This window comes from Gymnoscopelus braueri (genome assembly GCF_963280865.1).
Source record: "Gymnoscopelus braueri genome assembly, chromosome: 20".
Taxonomy (NCBI): domain Eukaryota; kingdom Metazoa; phylum Chordata; class Actinopteri; order Myctophiformes; family Myctophidae; genus Gymnoscopelus; species Gymnoscopelus braueri.
The window spans coordinates 2,574,245-2,591,713 of record NC_137622.1 but is presented as its reverse complement, the minus strand read 5'-3'; the positions used below and the strand labels follow the sequence as shown (position 1 = coordinate 2,591,713).

Genomic DNA, 17,469 nt, shown 5'->3' with positions numbered 1-17,469 from the left:
TTAAGTTTTACACCTTCAAAACTTCAAAAGTGATGATTGAGTGAGCATGAGGGTGTAGGCTATTGAGTTTATATTTTGTTCATTATTGATGGTGTTTCTTTTGAATGTGACTTTTACTCTGCTGCATCTGTAGTATGTACTTTCTCTTGCTCTGTGGGTGGGGGGGTTTACATCAAATTAATCAAATTATTTTAGCATCAGTGAGGGACATCTCCTCAAAATGTAGACCCTAATTTATCATGCAAGGCAGCAGGACAGTCCCCTCTTAATTATGCAGAAAGAGGTTACGTATATAAGTGGTTCTCAACCTTTTCAGGCCATGACCCCCCAAAAGAATCACATTTGAACAAGCACTTGGAATGTAGGAGTCGAGGGCGGCATTACATTTAGTTTGACTTGGTTTCACAGATAAATATTGTGAAAATAGCAGATCTAAAAGCTTTGGCCAATGTTTGACCAGTTTTTATTGTATAGTTTGTTGATTACTTTTGAAGCAGTAAATGGTATTTTCTTTGTGGGTATTAAATTAAAAAGGTCTTAAAAGTCTTAAATTGTCACTTCACTATCATCTGGGACCCCCCCCCCCCCCCATACAATCAATTCGGGAAACGTTCTGTCAATCAATTACTGAATTCATCTTTGTACCACAAGTCATATAATATATCAAATACAACTCCAGGCTGTGCTGACTGTGTTGTTTTTACTTCCTTTTATTTGCACTTGTTATGTTATGTTATGTTATGTTATGTTATGTTATGTTATGTTGTTAAAGAATAATATTTCTTCAAATGTTGCTATAATAATCACGTAATTTAGTTGCAATGGGAGATAGTGAGAAAAAACTGTGGTGGAAAAAGTACTCACATTTTTTACTTAAGTAAAAGTATCAATACTGTAATGTAGAAATAACCTGTTTAAGTAAAAGTCCAGAGATGTACTTAAAGTACTAAAAGTAGAAAGTACTCATTGTGCAGAATGTGCCTTTTCAAAATCTTTTGAAAATAGCAGATCTGCAAGCTCACAATGCTTCGCCATGCGACGCAGTGTGAGCTTGTAGATTGGCTATTTTCAAATGGCCCAAATGTATATAGGGCTGAAGGTTAATGTAGCCTATGTTTTGTCATAATAATCAAAATCTACAGAGTAACTAGTGAAAGTTTCAAATAATTGTGGTGGAGTAAATGTACAATATTTGCCTCTGAGGTGTTGTGGAGTAGAAGTAAAAGTATTGACAATTGGAAATACTCCAGTAAAGTAAAAGTACCTCAAAATTGTACTTAAGTACAGTACTTGAGTAAATGTACTAATACTTTCCACCACTGAGAAAAACCAAGAGAGAGCAAACAAAAGGGTGAAATGAGCCTTTAATGAAATGAGCAGCTCAGCTGAGCCCATAGCCTGCCTGAGCCATTGGGAAGGTCCCATTGGCCGGAGGGACGGTTAAACTCAATTCATTACATTTGATTACGTTCTGATTACATCTAAACACTAATGTAAATGAATAGAAACATAACATTAAAAAACAACAACAACAATACAAGGGTTATCTGACAAAGCAATTAGCCAATCACAGCTACAAAACGCAAAACCACTGGGCCAATCACGGCCCGATCCTCCGGACTATAGGATGTATCCTTTTTTTTTTCTTCAAGGAATTCCTAGGGAGTGGCTTAACTCTCCAGCCTCGCGAGAGTATCGCCGGTTCCTCCAAAAAGAACAGATCTACAAGCTGACACCGCCTCTCGAAGCGACGCGTTGTCAGCTTGTAGATCTGTTCTTTTTGGAGCGACACCGTGGTACTAAGAAAATACAAATCCTCAGAGAGGGAATAGATCTCAGGCTGCTTTCTGGGATCCGCTGTTCTTTTTTGACGTCTGAGGAAGTCCCAGGGTTTGGATCTGATCGAGCCTAATTTATTGATAATTTGATTGATTATTCTTATAATTAAATAAAAGGATTCGGGACTAGAAAAGCTCTTTTTAGACTTTGATCTCAGGATGTCTGGTGAACAGAAGGAGGGACAAGAGGTAAGGAAGGAATGATCATTCATTCTGTTTCTTAAAGAAGGAGTAAAAACTTTACTTTGAGAGACAACTTTTAATTGAAACTTTAGAGAAACTCTGATCTGAAATAAGGTAATGAAGTGCACTTGCTAACGCGTTGAAAGTCTTCGGCAGAACTTTAGATGAGTTTTTATTTTGTTTTATTTTATTACATTTTCTGTTGCACAGTGTATATGTATTCATGGGCCTGTGTGAGTCCAAGGTGCTGGAAGATTTTCGAGTATGTTGCACTATACAACAAACCTTGGTGTATTGATTGATTTTTATTTCGGCCAAAAAAATGTATTGGTAAAATAGAATATAAAGATCGTACCTAGGATCACCCATAAAGTATAATAATAAAACAGTTATTTCCAGTGTGGTCCTGTATTTGTTTTTTAAATAGTTAATTGATTTCTCAATTGACAAAAATATTCATACAGATATCCCCCCCCCCATACACACAAATGGCAGCAGCCTATATTAAAATAAAATCTTTAAATAACTGATTCTCCATATAATATAGTACATTTCCATGAAATACAAAAACAAAAAACAAGACAGAAGGAGTTGAGAAAAAATAAAAGAGAAACAAATTATGTATACACTTATAAATACACAATGTCCACACTACAGTGTGGTCCTGTTTTTTAAAATGTATTATTATTAGACTATACAAGGTGAGTTGTGTGTCTTGTTTCTCAGAGTTTCAGCTGCTCTGCATTGTGACAGACAGTGATATAAATGACTGCAGAAAAAGAGCCCACACACACATATTTCTATTTTGGCCGCAGAGACGTCATTTAAACAGAAATACACCTGGTGGCTTCATCATGATGTGTGTGTTGCTGCCTCGAGTTTTAAACGGATGAATGAAGCTCAGTGTTTCACCCAGTGGTGGAAGAAGTACTCAGATACTGTATTTGACTTAAGTAAATGTAGTAATACCACAATTTAAAAAATACTTTACTGTTACATGTAAAAGGCCTGTGTTCAAAATGTTACTTGAGTACAAAAGAATTGGCATCAAAATATACTTTAAGTACCAAAAGTAAAAGTACTAAAATGTTTGAAATTAGCAGATCTACAAACTCAGTTGTGAGCTTGTAGATCGGCTATTTTCAAATAGCCTACGTATAAAATGGGGCTTGAGTTTTATAAAGTAATAATTTATATCGGCAAAGTAACTAGTAACTAAAGTTGTCAAATAATTGTAGTGGAGTAAAAGTATAATATTTGCCTCTGAGATGTGGTGGAGTCGATGTAAAAGTATAGAATATTGGAAATACCCCAGTAAAGTAAAAATACCTCAAATTGTACTTAAGTACAGTACTTGAGTAAATGTACTTAGTTACTTTACACCAGTGTTATGTAAATAACAATTGAACCTCTCCTCGATCTTCACCTGGTGATGGTGTGTTATTGGCTCAGGTATCATATGATAGTTTGGTATTTTTTATTATTTGTATTGCCTGTTGTGGCCCTGTTGGTTTCTCTGTTACAGTGGTTCTCAAAGTGGGGGTCCAGGCAGGGACCCTCGGGGGTTCTTTTGAGGGGGTTCCAAATGGACCCTTACAGGTCTGTAAGGGTCGGTGGGGTTCCTTGCCATTTAAAAACATTTGAGAACCACTGATCTCTTAATGTGTTCAGTATCTTTTTGTTGTTGTTAAAAACCATTATTGTCAGATAAGAGAGAACATTTTAATTATGTATGTAACGTTTACACTCTCTGGATGTTCCTAATAAATTAAGTATGCTGCTTAGGCAATAGGCAGGCTGTAGTGACATGTTCTGACAACTTGAAGCCCCATTCTTCTAAGAAGCTAACAGTTTAAAGTTGGTTTGCTAACTTGAAGCTTTTTGATGCCTCAATATTGATACCACAAAATCACAGCTATTAAGTTGCAGCTTAATCACAGATATTAAGTTGCGGCTTAATCACAGATATTAAGTTGCAGCTTAATCACATTGACTGTTGATAAGTGTTCACACGTTGTTGACAAATCTTTTTTTTCCTTCTTCTTTTCCCCCTTTCCTATTGTAACGTTGTAAAGACTTAAAAGGGTAGCCCTAAAATGTGGCTTGTTTTGTGGGAAGTGTTTTTAAATTGACGTTTACAAAAGTGTTGTTTATAATTACAGACTCACATTTAAACTTAGATCAGCCGCCCTCAAGGAATCCTAACATCTTATTATAGCAACTGCATGGCTTTTGCAGGGGGACTCGACTGCCTGGGCCCTGGGGTGCCGTGACATCCTGTGCAGGTCTATAAACCTGCATTTGCACCTCTCATTTGCTGTAGTTTACAACCCAGAGCAAATAAACCTAACAACATTTTAAAACTTTTTTGAACTGACTTGAAAGCATCCGTTTTTTTTTTTACTGCAAATAAGGTCCCCCTGTCGCTTTAAGAGCTTGATGTCATAACCTAATTGCTGGTTTGTTTTTTTGTACTCTACTGAAACGGACTTCATGCTCTCTGGAAGGAATGCAGGATCTCACAGGCTTCGCTTCACATACGTCGGCAGGCCCGGCCTTCTCTCTTTGCTTCAGAAGTAGTCTATACTTTTAACTGTCCATAGGTTTTATGTGCAAAAAACTGTGCCAGAATATTGGGTGGTTGATGTTCTCCCTCTCCAGCCCCCCTTCTCTCTCTCCGTGACTCATGTGGGTGTTGGGCTGAAATAGTTTGGTGTAGTTTTACATTCCTTATATAGCCTCTGAGGATCGTGGAGAAGCAAGGACTTGCCTCTGTCACAAGAAGGAGGGAGGGAGGAAGGGGGAGAGAGAGAGAGAGGGAGAGAGAGAAAGACCGAGAGAGAGAGAGAGCTCACCACCTTTTGGCTGTAGCCTCCTCTCTCATCAGGTTAGGGTTGCCAAGCGAACGCCACAGGACAAGGTAGGCTTGGATGGCAGCAAGGGGCTGTATGTCATGATGATGAGTGCTGCTATCTTGTAGTGGGGAGGGGGGACACATAAAGAGTGGAGTGAGGGTGCAGGTATGTAGGTCACGTCAGCCAGCTCTATGCCCGTAAGTCACTTGGTGCCAGTCACTTGGTGGCTCAAGTTGCCCTTGGTTCTTAGAATTACATGAGGATTTTTATGGCTTTAAAAAGCCATAAATGCAAATGTACTATTCAAATAACGTTAACCATTGAGGCACATATCTTTCTTGTGCCCTTGCTGTATCTGCATTCTGCCAAACGTATGTACTGCAGGCTACCAAAGTTCATGATGATTGACGAGGAACATTAAGTTTCATTTTCTTTGATTAACTGAACCCTGAATCTAATAGTCTGCTGAAATTCCAGTTGCAGTGCATGGGCTGTTAAGAGTATTGTTATAATATGTACTCTTAACACGTCCGAGTGCAAATTTGTGCCAGAGAGCAGTGTTATTGAACTCCATAAGTACGTAGGTTGCACTCACAGGTTAGTAGGTTAAACCTTATTCTGTGATATCCTCTTCAGTGTCTTCCATTTTCTACCCAGTTCAATAGTTCGAACCGAATCCCAGCCGCTAGTTGACATTGAAGCAGGGTGAAATAATGTTCTAGAACACAATGTTTTCTGAGTGATCCTGCTAATTAGCATTGGTGTCTTTTTTCTTGTTTTTCTCTTCTCTTTCCCAAGGCCATGAACGTATACAGCATAACCCTGGAAGGCCCAGCGCCCTGGGGCTTCAGGCTGCAGGGAGGCAAGGACTTCAGCATGCCCCTCACCGTGTCAAGGGTAACGACACCTTCCTACTTTATTATGTGCTCCTTTTGTATCTGTGATGTTAATGACGACATGATGCTTAAGGAGCGAGACGTCTAGATAGAACACTGGTTCTCAAAGTGGGGTCCCCCTCAAGGGGTCCTTGACGGGGTTACAGGGGGTCTTTAAAATGAGTTAATATAGCATCGAAATCTATTTCAGTTTAACACATCTTGTGTGGGGGTCCCTGGCACAATGCAGTATTAATTTGGGGGTTCTTGACATGAAAAAGTTTGGGAGCCATTGGTCTAGAAGCGTCATTGCCCGTATGTCTCGTGTGTGTGTGTGTGTGTGTGTGTGTGTGTGTGTGTGTGTGTGTGTGTGTGTGTGTGTGTGTGTGTGTGTGTGTGTGTGTGTGTGTGTGTGTGTGTGTGTGTGTGTGTGTGTGTGTGTGTGTGTGTGTGTGTGTGTGTGTGTGTACAGTAGGTATATAGGTATGCCCCCACATATTTGTGTGCATCTCTCAAACCACAAGGCCGATCAGCGCCAAATCCCTTGTGCACTGCCAGCAGAGGCAGGAACTTAGTTCCCAAATATCTTTGAAATCCGCCAACGACAACTGTTTTGTATTTATTTATGTGTATTATCTCAGACTTTACCATCCCTCCAGGGATCTATACCATCCCTCCAGGGATGGTAAAGTCTGAGGCCAGTATTTATGACCCCAACTCCACATTTGGGCGAGTGCTGACGCGATCCGTATGACGTCACTCATGACGCAAGGAAGCCACGCCGCTATTAGACCCCGTCTAGTGTTTTCTTTTTAGGAGGGTCCCTCCCTCCCTCCCTCCCTAAAGAATGTGGCAAACAGTTACACTCTTCAACCCCGCCGTCACCCCATCAGAGCACCTTAACTCTGCCTTATGTTTCTATGTAAAGGGCTTCAATCTATTTTTAAAGCGTCTATTTGCGTGCGCAACACAAGCACAGCCACACAGCAACGATGACCCAACCTGATCTGGATTCTATCCTCTTTTGTCACGTTTGGTCCAGTGATCCTCAACCTTTTTGATTTCAAGGTCCCTCAATTATGTTATATGCATTAGAGCACATAGCATTTTTTTATTTTTATCTCTGGGACCCCAATCTGCAATGTAAAATCCTCAGCGCTAATATAACTTCAGCTGGGGACCAGGGTTGCCAGATCTGCTTATTATAATTTCCCCGCAAGATTTTATTTGAAAATAGCCGATCTACAAGCTCACAACTCGTCGCGTCGCGACGCGTTGTGAGCTTGTAGATCTGCTATTTTCAAATAGCTGATGTATATGTTAAAGTGCTAACGTGGCCCATAGTCGCTTCTTTTGGGCTGGTTTTCCTAGACCTGGTTGCTTGTTTCTCTCACAGAATCTGGCAACACTGCTGGGGACCCCCTGGAACCCCTGTAAGGACTACTGGGGTTCCCCCGCACCCCATGTTGAGAACCACTGGTTTAGATGGTAGGGGGGGGGTTGATAGACCTCCACGGTGAATCGGGTTTCTGTTAGTTTTTCAAATTTGGCGTTCGCTCTCAACATTCTTCCGAGGCATGTCAGCAGTGGTCTGGCGTGTTTTGTTTTGTTGCCGAGGGTCCGTTGGTATTAGGTGATGCTTCCCCTCCCTGTAAGGATGTGATGATGATGGGTAGCGGTTTGTTTATCCGTCCTCTGGAACACACTGCTGTTTGTCCGTTTTAGGTCACTGAATCTTTGCTTTAAATGGATTCTCTCTGATTCTCGTATAAACTGCCGTTGATGTTAAAGAGGATGAGAGGGCAACAAGCCATTTCCAGGCCTTATATGTGCAGTGTTTCTTTGCCTTGACACAGACACACACACACACACACACACACACACACACACACACACACACACACACACACACACACACACACACACACACACACACACACACACACACACACACACACTCATACACACACACACACACACACAATCATACACATGTTGCTGGCAGACCAGACTTTCTATCATGCAGTCATTTTCCACTGACAGTGTTATATTGTTACCTTAGAGGCTGAGGCGACCTTTAAACATTATGCTGATTTACATAGTGTGTGTGTGTGTGTGTGTGTGTGTGTGTGTGTGTATATATATATATATATATATATATATATATATATATATATATATATATATATATATATATATATATGTATGTATTTATTAGTTGCTGTCGGGTGGAAATCTTGTCTGTCATAAACTGTTACTTTTCAGGAAATGCAAAAAATAAACTGTGCGCCTCGATGCGACGCCGGCGTTAACACATCCACCGCCAAGGGCTAATCTCATAATGTACTCACCAGTGCCAAGGTTTTATTGTTGTTTTTTGTTTTTTTCAGGTCGCCATAGGCCCTGTTAAAATCCTTTAGATTGCCCGATCCACTGTTTGTAAACAACGTGCACATGTCCTTGTGTCTACTCGTCGAGACCGCGTGTCAAACGGAGCCGCCATGTTTGAGTTCTGACCGTTTATGTTAACATGGGAAATGCGAGGATGAAAAACTACATAGGTTTACAGGGCTTTTTGTGTACGACTTAGAATGGAGGCCGACGGGAAACAAAAAACGGGAGCGCACTTCCGGTCGACTTCGGGTGGTGTTACACTGAGAATGGTCCCCCTAGAAAATTGAAAAAAAAAAAAAAAAATCGAAAAAAAGGAAAAAGCACCACAGCCCGTAGGCTACGGGATCGGCGCTTAACCGTTGGATTTAACGGCCCGTAGAACTACGGGCCCGGCGGTCAATGTGTTAATGTGAGCTTGCAGATCGATAATTTTTTTCACTTTTGTGTGATACATACTGTTGTATGACGAAGTAGGCCATTGATTTACAAAAAAACGTGTGTGTGTGTTAAACCTGCATTGAGCGCAACAATCATTTCTCACCTGCCAGCACACGTACCTTACCTGCCCGTTTCACTGGCAGGCATCAGATAGAACAAAACAGAATGTTCCCGTTGGACGCATGTCAACAAACACTTTTCCTTCTACCAAAACGAGGCCGAACGGATGCAGAAACGTATTAATATGATGAGGAAGGCCAAACACAAACCAGCTTTTTTCTTTTGGGAGTGGGGGGGGGGGGTGTTGAGTTACAGGAATGTCCGTGTGGATGGGGGACAAGGCTCAGGAGTTTGAATGTCAGAAGGCGACAGCAGTAGTGGCTTTGAATCAAATCACCAGCCCGATCAATAGCCGATCAATGCAATTTCCCCCCTATTTGTTGCTAATTAAATGAGCAAAAAAGGCAAAACTTTTCAGATTCTTATCGCAGACTCCACTCTGGGAACCACTGGATTAAATCAACTAATCAAATTGGTCTACAAATTCCTATGACTATGATTTGACTAAGAAAATAATGATTCAACTAAGAAACTTTTAGTCTAGGACGGCAACCCTACAAAATTTTTTTGTGTGCCAGTGATATATCCCGCCTTAATCATCAGCTAGTGCAGACCGCCAGTTTGCTCACGATCGAGGTACATTTACACGTCTTGATTACTTTCCTTCCTGTCATAGAAACATGACTCGCGTGTTTTCTTGAACTGTGTGAAAGCCCTTCCGGTTCCCTCTTTGTCTCACATGCCGTCATCTAGCTTTCAGGACAGTCTGGTAGCCTGGGGGAGAGGGTGTGTATACGGGGGTCAATGATGTCATAAGCAGACGGCAAACGAGTGATTTGTGGCTAATATATACCTTAGTGTTTTCCGGATCAGTAGCCTCTCTCTCGCTTCGGGGCATGGGAGCCGTAAACCTGTGACTCACGTTGTTGCTTGGAAGTTTTTCTCACCGCTCTTTTATTCCCGTGCTGTCTGCTCTACCATTCCCTGTGCTGTCTGCACCGGGGCGGCCGTAGCTGAGTGGGTAGAGCGGCAGGTCTGACTGGTAATCAGAAGGTCACCGGTTCACCACCCTGTCTATGTCTCGAAGTCTCCTGAGCAAGACACTTGACTAATAACTCATAATTAGCCATCTGAGCAGCCATCAGCTTGGTGAAGTTGACACTGAATTCCCCCCCCCCCCGTGGGACTAACAAAGGGTCTCCCTCTGCCTCTCTCCTGCTGTCGGCTCTGCTCTCACCTGTCATAAACGAACCGGCGGCGAGTGAATCACACAGGCATACTGCCGGATTGAAACGAGCCATCCAGGGGATGTTAAAGCTCAAAGATATACTGTTGTGCCCCTCACTAGGTAGTAAGACGGCTGTGCCGGCGGCAGGCTCGGGACAGGCGGCGGAGGGGGGGGGGCGGGGGGGGGGGGGCCTTACAGCACATCCATTTCATGGGTGGTCTTTTACTGACGTAAAGCCGTCAGATAAGCATCTCCCCCTCAGACACTCACTTTAAAGGGATTACGCAATAAAGAACCCCGACGAGGACTGACGGGACAAAAGGCTCTGTTTGAACGCTGAGCGGCAAAGCGACAACAACGCCCGTATGCTCCATGCGTCTTTAGCGTTTGATTTGTTGGGATGAGGTAACGTTGGAGATGGGATGATTTAAAAGGGAGGATTACAGTTGTTTGGTTTATTTGTGGGTTTTGGTCAGCGCCCAGGTCCAGTTTTTAGAGCGCTTTAATAAATGATATATCTGAGCATTTATCTTGCAGATCGGGGATTTTCTGTTCTTCTGTTATTGGTTTAGGAAAAGTGTGTGGATTCTGGATTGTTTTAATAATAAAGAAAAATATATAAACCAAACCGCACACACTCTGGCTCTAGCTGCGAGTGCTAACTATGTATTTGATGGATGTCCCTCGGCCATAGCTTCCGTCTGGCTCTTCTGGTGTCTTGTTCTACCGGGTGCATGAGCGGGCGAGGACATTGGCCCTTGTGTTCTTCTTCTGTGAACACTATTTCCTTCCTCCTCCCCGCTCTGCTCTGCTACGCTCTGCTCTGCGGGCCGGGAGAGCGCAGCTTTCTCTGCATTCCAGGGATTCTTCTCATATCCATCTCGAGTGCCAACAGACCGGCCCATTGTCTGATGTCGTCGCCGTCAGGCGGTAAACCTTGTATGTCCAAAGAAAAACATTCACTTGTCAGTAAATGGGGGGGGGGGGAGAAGAACCTGTGTTCCAATGGATCCGCTGTAGTTGTTAAGTCACAAGCTCTTGTTAATACTTTTCATTGTTTGCAGTTTTGGGCATGTCATTGTAGGCGAAAACTTTGCAACTAAGCTATTTTGCTGCTTTTGCATGACACTTGCACATGAGTAACAAATGGGGCATTAACCCATTAAGACCGGGAACGCATCTGTGTCACTTTTAGATTTCTTTAGGCTATTCAAAAATAGCAGATATACAAGCTTGTAGATCTGCTATTTTTGTAAAATCGTGAAAATGTGTGCAAATCTTTGAATATATATATATATGATTTTTAAAGCGTTAGGATTTAGAAAACATTTTTTTAATCGGCCTCAGGTCTTAATGGGTTAATTTATGAAAAACAAAAAGGTGAAATATGGAGATACAAGGTTTCCAGCCCAACATTGATGACGTGCTTCGACATCCAATATGTCCACCAGCACTTTATTTCCTCTGCCAGATGATGGCTTCCTCCAGTGTCAGAGGAATACTTTCCCAGTGAAATCAGTGGAGTTGCGACCCTCTCTATCAAGTCCAGCTTGGAGTATAAACCCTCCTCCCCCGGCGGATAAGTGTGTCTATCTATCTGTCTGTCTCTCTAGCAGATCTGCTGGCGTTGTGGTCGTATAAACATGGCGATAGCGTTGCTCCGAGCCCTTGGGAGCCATCTGCTTCATATCAACAAACACATGCCGCTCTGCTGGACTCAAACGTTGCGCGCAGAGGAAATTACACATGAAGTCACGTTAATAAGCATAGTGGTGGTGAGCTTTATGAATGTCTCTCTAGTGCCACAGCTGGATGGGGCCTGAAATCCTTGCTGTGGGTGCGGCTGGCCTTTTAACTAGACTGTCTGTTGATTGCTCACACACACACACACACACACACACACACACACACACACACACACACACACACACACACACACACACACACACACACACACACACACACACACACATTTTGTATTTTCTATATTTGCGAGACATAAACATTTTGGGACGGCAATTATATTTTGCCATTTTCAACCCCAACCCTGAAGCCGTAAATAGCCAATCTACGAGCTCACAACGCTGTGTCGCATTGTGAGCTTGTAGATCGGCTATTTGCTGCATTTGCTGTGCATGACGAGCATAAATCAGGCAAATTGTCCTCACAATGTCTTGTTTATCAAATTCCACTGTACTTGTGAGGATATTGGGCCTTCACAAGTATAGTTACAAGCACGCACACACACACACACACACACACACACACACAGACACAGACACAGACACAGACACAGACACAGACACACAGACACAGACACAGACACACACTCGCGCACACTCAACTCAACAGTAAAAGTAGACTTGTTACAGGGGGCTGAATTAATAATTCAAGACCACCTGATAGATAAGCCCACAGAGGGAGTTTGTGCCATGGCTGTTTAAAGCTGTGACTGCCTCCTGTTTGTCGCCGGCCGGCAGCTCCAGTAGCAGCACTGTCTTTAAGGTGAGTTAGTGCTACTGTTAGGTGTTCTTCTCAGTGAGGCCATTAGCGGCCGGTCGGACCCCGCGGCTGCAGGTTTGGCTTTCCATTTCTCTGAGGGATATTTCTGGCCTCGCATCAGCTGTGCCGTTGAGACTGATGTAAGGTCAGGCTTGTCTCTCAGCAGCCTCCAAATAGCCGTGGAAAGAATAAAAAGTCTCCCGTTAACGGGAGTTAAACGGGCGAGTGCAGTGCATGCACAGGCTGCTAAACTCTCTTGTTATTGGTCCAGTTTATTGGTCTAGTAGACCAATAACGGAGAAGAGTCTAGAACGCAGAGCAGCGGTTCCCAACCTGTGGGCTGTGGACCACTGGTTGGCGGTGAGGATATTTTAAGTGGGGCCCCGCAAATAATTGACAAAACACTAACATTAAGGTTTCTTTAAAACCTTTTAAAATGAGTTTTCACTGTGATACCGATAAAACAGGGAATTAAAGTATAGTATAGACTACTACAGTAGTTCCATTGATCCAAGCCAAACGCATCTGTGTACATTTTAAGATTTCTTTGGCTATTCAAAAATAGCAGATATACAAGCTTGTAGATCTGCAATTTCTTTTAACAGATATGAGCTTGCAGATCTGCTTTTTTTGTTTTAACCTTGAAAATGTGTGCAAATCTTTGAATATGTATATATTTTTTAAGATTTGTAAAATATTTAGTTCCAGGGACCCTCCAGAAACAAAGATTTGAGTTACAAATGTTCGCCTTAAAAATATATATTAAAAAATGTGCGCAAATGTCCACGATAAAAAAAAAGCAGATCTACAAGATCATAGCGCGTCACTCGGTGCCGCGCTATGAGCTTGTATATCTGCATTTTTTTGAATAGCCAAAGAAATCTTAAACTGAGACAGATGCGTTTCTCGGTCTCAACGGGTTAAACATGCACTGAAAATGCACGCGGCCCACCCGCCTGACCACCTAACGGCTGCCGTGTTAAGTGGTCAGATGGGTGGACAAATGCAGCCTAGCCTAGCCTAGCAGGAGCCTGACAGCAGGCCTACCTGTAGGGTCAACCCAGGGAAGCACTTGAAAGATGTGAATTTGAAACCCCGCAGTTGGAAAAGGTTGGCGAGTGCTTTGAAATACTATAGCACACAAAAATCTCTCTCTCTCTCTCTCTCTCTCTCTTCCCCCTGAGACAGTGGTGGAAAGTAACTAAGTACATTTACTCAAGTACTGTACTTAAGTACAATTCTTCTGAGGTACTTTTACTTTACTTGAGTATTTCCATTTCATACTTTATACTTCAACTGCACTACATCTCAGTAGCAGATGTCGTACTTTTTACTCCACTACAATTACTTGACACATAGTTACATGTTGCTTTGCAGATTTAAGATTATTAATACGAAACATACGGTACAATTAAACACTTAAGCCCTATGTTAAACGTTGGCTGTTCAAGAATAGATCTGAGCTCGGCTATTTTCGAAAAAATATTTTAGTACTTCTACTCATGTAAAATTTTAAATAGCCTGCCCCACGGGCCTTTTACTTGTAACAGAGTATTTTTGACACTGGGTATTGCTTAAAAAACAACAACAAGAATCAGAGTACTGACTTCTACCACGGCTTTGAGAAGCCTGCTGCTTTGCTGTGCTGCACTGCACTTGCTCCGGAAATTAGACCGCTAGATTTTTGGACTAACCCCTCAATTATGGCGAGCATCAATCAGATAAAATGATGTCGCGCCATAAAAGCTGTCCACAGATGTTGTCCGACGGAGTGATCTGCAGCGATAACTCACTCTGAACCGCTCACGGTTCACAGTGATGTACGATGCAGATGTTGCTAGTTTGTTAGCTCGCAACAAAGACGGATGGCACGTATTAAAAAGTCATTTTTATAGTTTTTTTTGGGGGGGGGGGGGGCATCGCTGCCGTGTGTCGCGCTGCGTGCGCGAAGTCCCCGGGTCGTCGCATGTTTTCCGATGTCCTTCGGCATATTGACAAACTGCGTCGGGTGGGAGGGGGTGTAGGGTTTCTGTCCCCCGTCCCCCCCAAATGTCTGAGCACAGCAACATTACTGCTGCCTTCTCAAGTGAGTGAACAGCTGCTCCACTGAACCCGAGCCAAGAGCACAGGTGTCTATGTCCATCAACACACACACACACACACACACACACACACACACACACACACACACACACACACACACACACACACACACACACACACACACGCGCATGTTTGTACTTTCTATACTCGTGAGGACGTCAAGATTCTAGAACTGCAATTTTATGAAGCCATTTTTACGTTGTTTGTTTGTTAGCGCGCAACTATGTATAAATCATGCAAAACTCTTAACCCCAACCTCCAAATGTCTAATCCTAATCCTAAACTGTATGTTTTCCTAATTGTTAGCCTAACTCCCCTAAGCTTAACCATAAAACAAAACAACCATTTCTCTTGTGAGAAGCAGGAAAATGGTCCTCACAAGTATAGTAATACACACACACACTACTTGGGGGGGCAATACACACACAAATGCATAGTCCATGTCCTCTACCTTTTCTCTTGATATCACCTTATCATTAGTGGAATCACACTGGCATCCGGGACCTGGAATGCTTTTTTCTCCCTGTCAGGGCCACTCTCTTGACTCGAGTGGCCCTCTCTCTGCGTGTGTGCGTGTGTGTGTGTGTGTGTGTGTGTGTGTGTGTGCGCGCGCTGTGTGTGTGCGTGTGTGTGTGTGTGTGTGTGGGGCCGTGCACATCCGTCTCCTCTTCCCATTGAACACTTGTGTGGCTGGCTGGCAGCCAGTGGCGGACAAAGTACTCAACCCCAGTACTTGAGTCAGAGTATAGATACTCCTGGTCAAATATGACTCCACTACAAGTGGAAGTTGCTCAGTCAACCTCGAGTTAAAGTACTGGAGTACTTGGTATTCAAAATTACAAAGTACTTTCTTGATATCGATGCATTGCTGTATTAAGATTTAGACATTTTCCCCAAAACAGACTTTCAAGACATTTTCAAAAAATCTCAATACGTGAGAATAGCAGATCTAGAAGCTCACAACCTTGCGGCACGTTGTCAGCTTGTAGATCAGCTAGTTTCACTATATTTGAAATAGAGCTCAAGTGGTTAATTCATAATGTGCTTTTGTCCCTTCCTAGAAATGTAGTGGAGTCAAAAGTACAATACTGTAGTGTATTTGCCTCTCATGTCCGTTGGGTGGAAACCTCATATGTCCAAAACTGTTACTTTCCAGGATTCAAATTTCAAGCTTGTAGATCTGCTACTTTTGATGCTTTTGTGTGATGCTGTAGCAGGGATGGGCAATATTATTGATATGGCGATATATCGCAATATTTTATTTCCAGATACTATATCGCGATACTCAGGCCGCGATACTCATACTTAAAAAAATAAAAAGGTTTTTTTTTGTTTTTACTTTTTTTTTATACAGGCTTTATGAAAAAACATTCAAAGAACCTATCAGTGATCTGCAGCTACTCAGTCAGGGGTATATATAAACTGAATGTTTGATGATTTAATGTCCTTGAGCTCCATGTATCGCAATATATAGCAATATGTATCGTATCGCAATATGTATCATATCGCAATATATCACAATATATCGCAATACAGTATGTATCGTATCACAATATATCGCATTATATATCGTATCGCAATATATCGTGATATAATCGTATCGTGACCCAAGTATCGTGATTCGTATCGGGAGGTTCTTGCCAATACCCATCCCTACGCTGTAGTATGATCAAGTATGGCGTTCAAAACACAAAGTTAAAATATGGGGCTCAGAGGTTTCTGCCCGACAGCGACGCTTTGAAATGTACTAGAGTCAAAGTCACACACTAAGTATCCAAAAATACCAACACTCAAGTTAAGTACAGATAAAGTACTTCGGTACAGTACTCGAGTAAATGTACCTAGTCGGTTCCTTACTGTCCACCAGCGCTGGCATCAGGCCAGACTGTGCCTCCTCTCTCTCTCTCTCTCTGTGTGTGTGTGTGTGACACACGCAGCGTCTGGAGGCCGGAGTTGTTTTTCTCCAGTCCAGGCTGTTTGAAGAGCACTTTGAAGTGCTTGTACCCCACTGCAGGAACGATGACTTCTTAACCCTCCTAATTGCTTCCAGTGAGTGTGAATCAAAGGCAATTAAAAGTGATGTTTGAACTTGGCTCCAGAACAAATGTGGGTTTTTGTAGTCTGCGGAATGCACAAGCCGTCCCCGATTGCTTTAAAAAAAAAAAAAACATTTAACATGTTTTGATTCTCTCTGTATAGAGCATAGTTTCGGGGCAAGGTTTCGCGGGGGGAAAGGTAGGGGGGCGTAGAACAGTGCGTCTTTTGTGTATTTTCACCCCGTTCTACCCTTGTGTTCCACACTGTAGCCCATTAACTCGCTCTTCACGTTAGTATTTGTCTTTTAATGTTGCCGGAATCAAAGCAAGCGAGCACCCAATAGCTTAGTGGGAACATGCCAGAAGGCTATTGATTGAAGCCTTGTGTCCTGTGGGCCTTTTGATGAGCTAACGCTTGCAGGCATCCATGACATCAGAGAGTAATCCTGATAGGCTTTCTCTTCTTTCTTTCTTTTTTTTTTGTGCCAGAAATCCTGGCGCTCATGCCGTAGCGCACTGCACACTTATCTGATGTTGAACACTTTGTACTTCAGTTATCTGAGACCCTGACACAGGTCTTGAGTTTCGTTAAGCCTTTAGGGACCCGCTGACGAAAGTCCTTACTAAACACGTTTTGGCATCGTGTGTGTGTGTGTGTGTGTGTGTGTGTGTGTGTGTGTGTGTGTGTGTGTGTGTGTGTGTGTGTGTGTGTGTGTGTGTGTGTGTGTGTGTGTGTGTGTGTGTGTGTGTGTGTGTGTGTGTGTGTGTGTGTGTGTGTGTGTGTGTGTGTGTGTGTGTGTGTGTGTGTGTGTGTGGTAATACCAACAGATTCAAGAGGGCATTATTAATCCTGTATTGATGGTGTGTGACATGTTCCTGATTATGATCACATTCTTGAGTTCAGGTTCATCGTATTGAAAATACAATGAAACGCTTCTGCTCTCTCAGCCTTAGATG

At 42.7% G+C, this 17,469-nt stretch overlaps 1 protein-coding gene across 2 annotated transcripts in view; it reads left to right on the top strand.

Moving 5' to 3' along the window:
* Positions 1-1,833: 1,833 nt before the first annotated feature.
* pdlim7 (PDZ and LIM domain 7) overlaps positions 1,834-17,469 on the top strand; it is a 57,126-nt gene continuing 41,490 nt past the window's right edge. For both annotated transcript variants that reach the window (XM_080416921.1, XM_080416922.1), the window contains exons 1-2: positions 1,834-2,027; positions 5,675-5,773. In XM_080416921.1, coding sequence (XP_080273047.1) covers positions 1,998-2,027; positions 5,675-5,773 — 129 coding nt within the window. In that variant the 5' untranslated portion in view covers positions 1,834-1,997. The remainder of the gene's footprint in view (positions 2,028-5,674; positions 5,774-17,469) is intronic.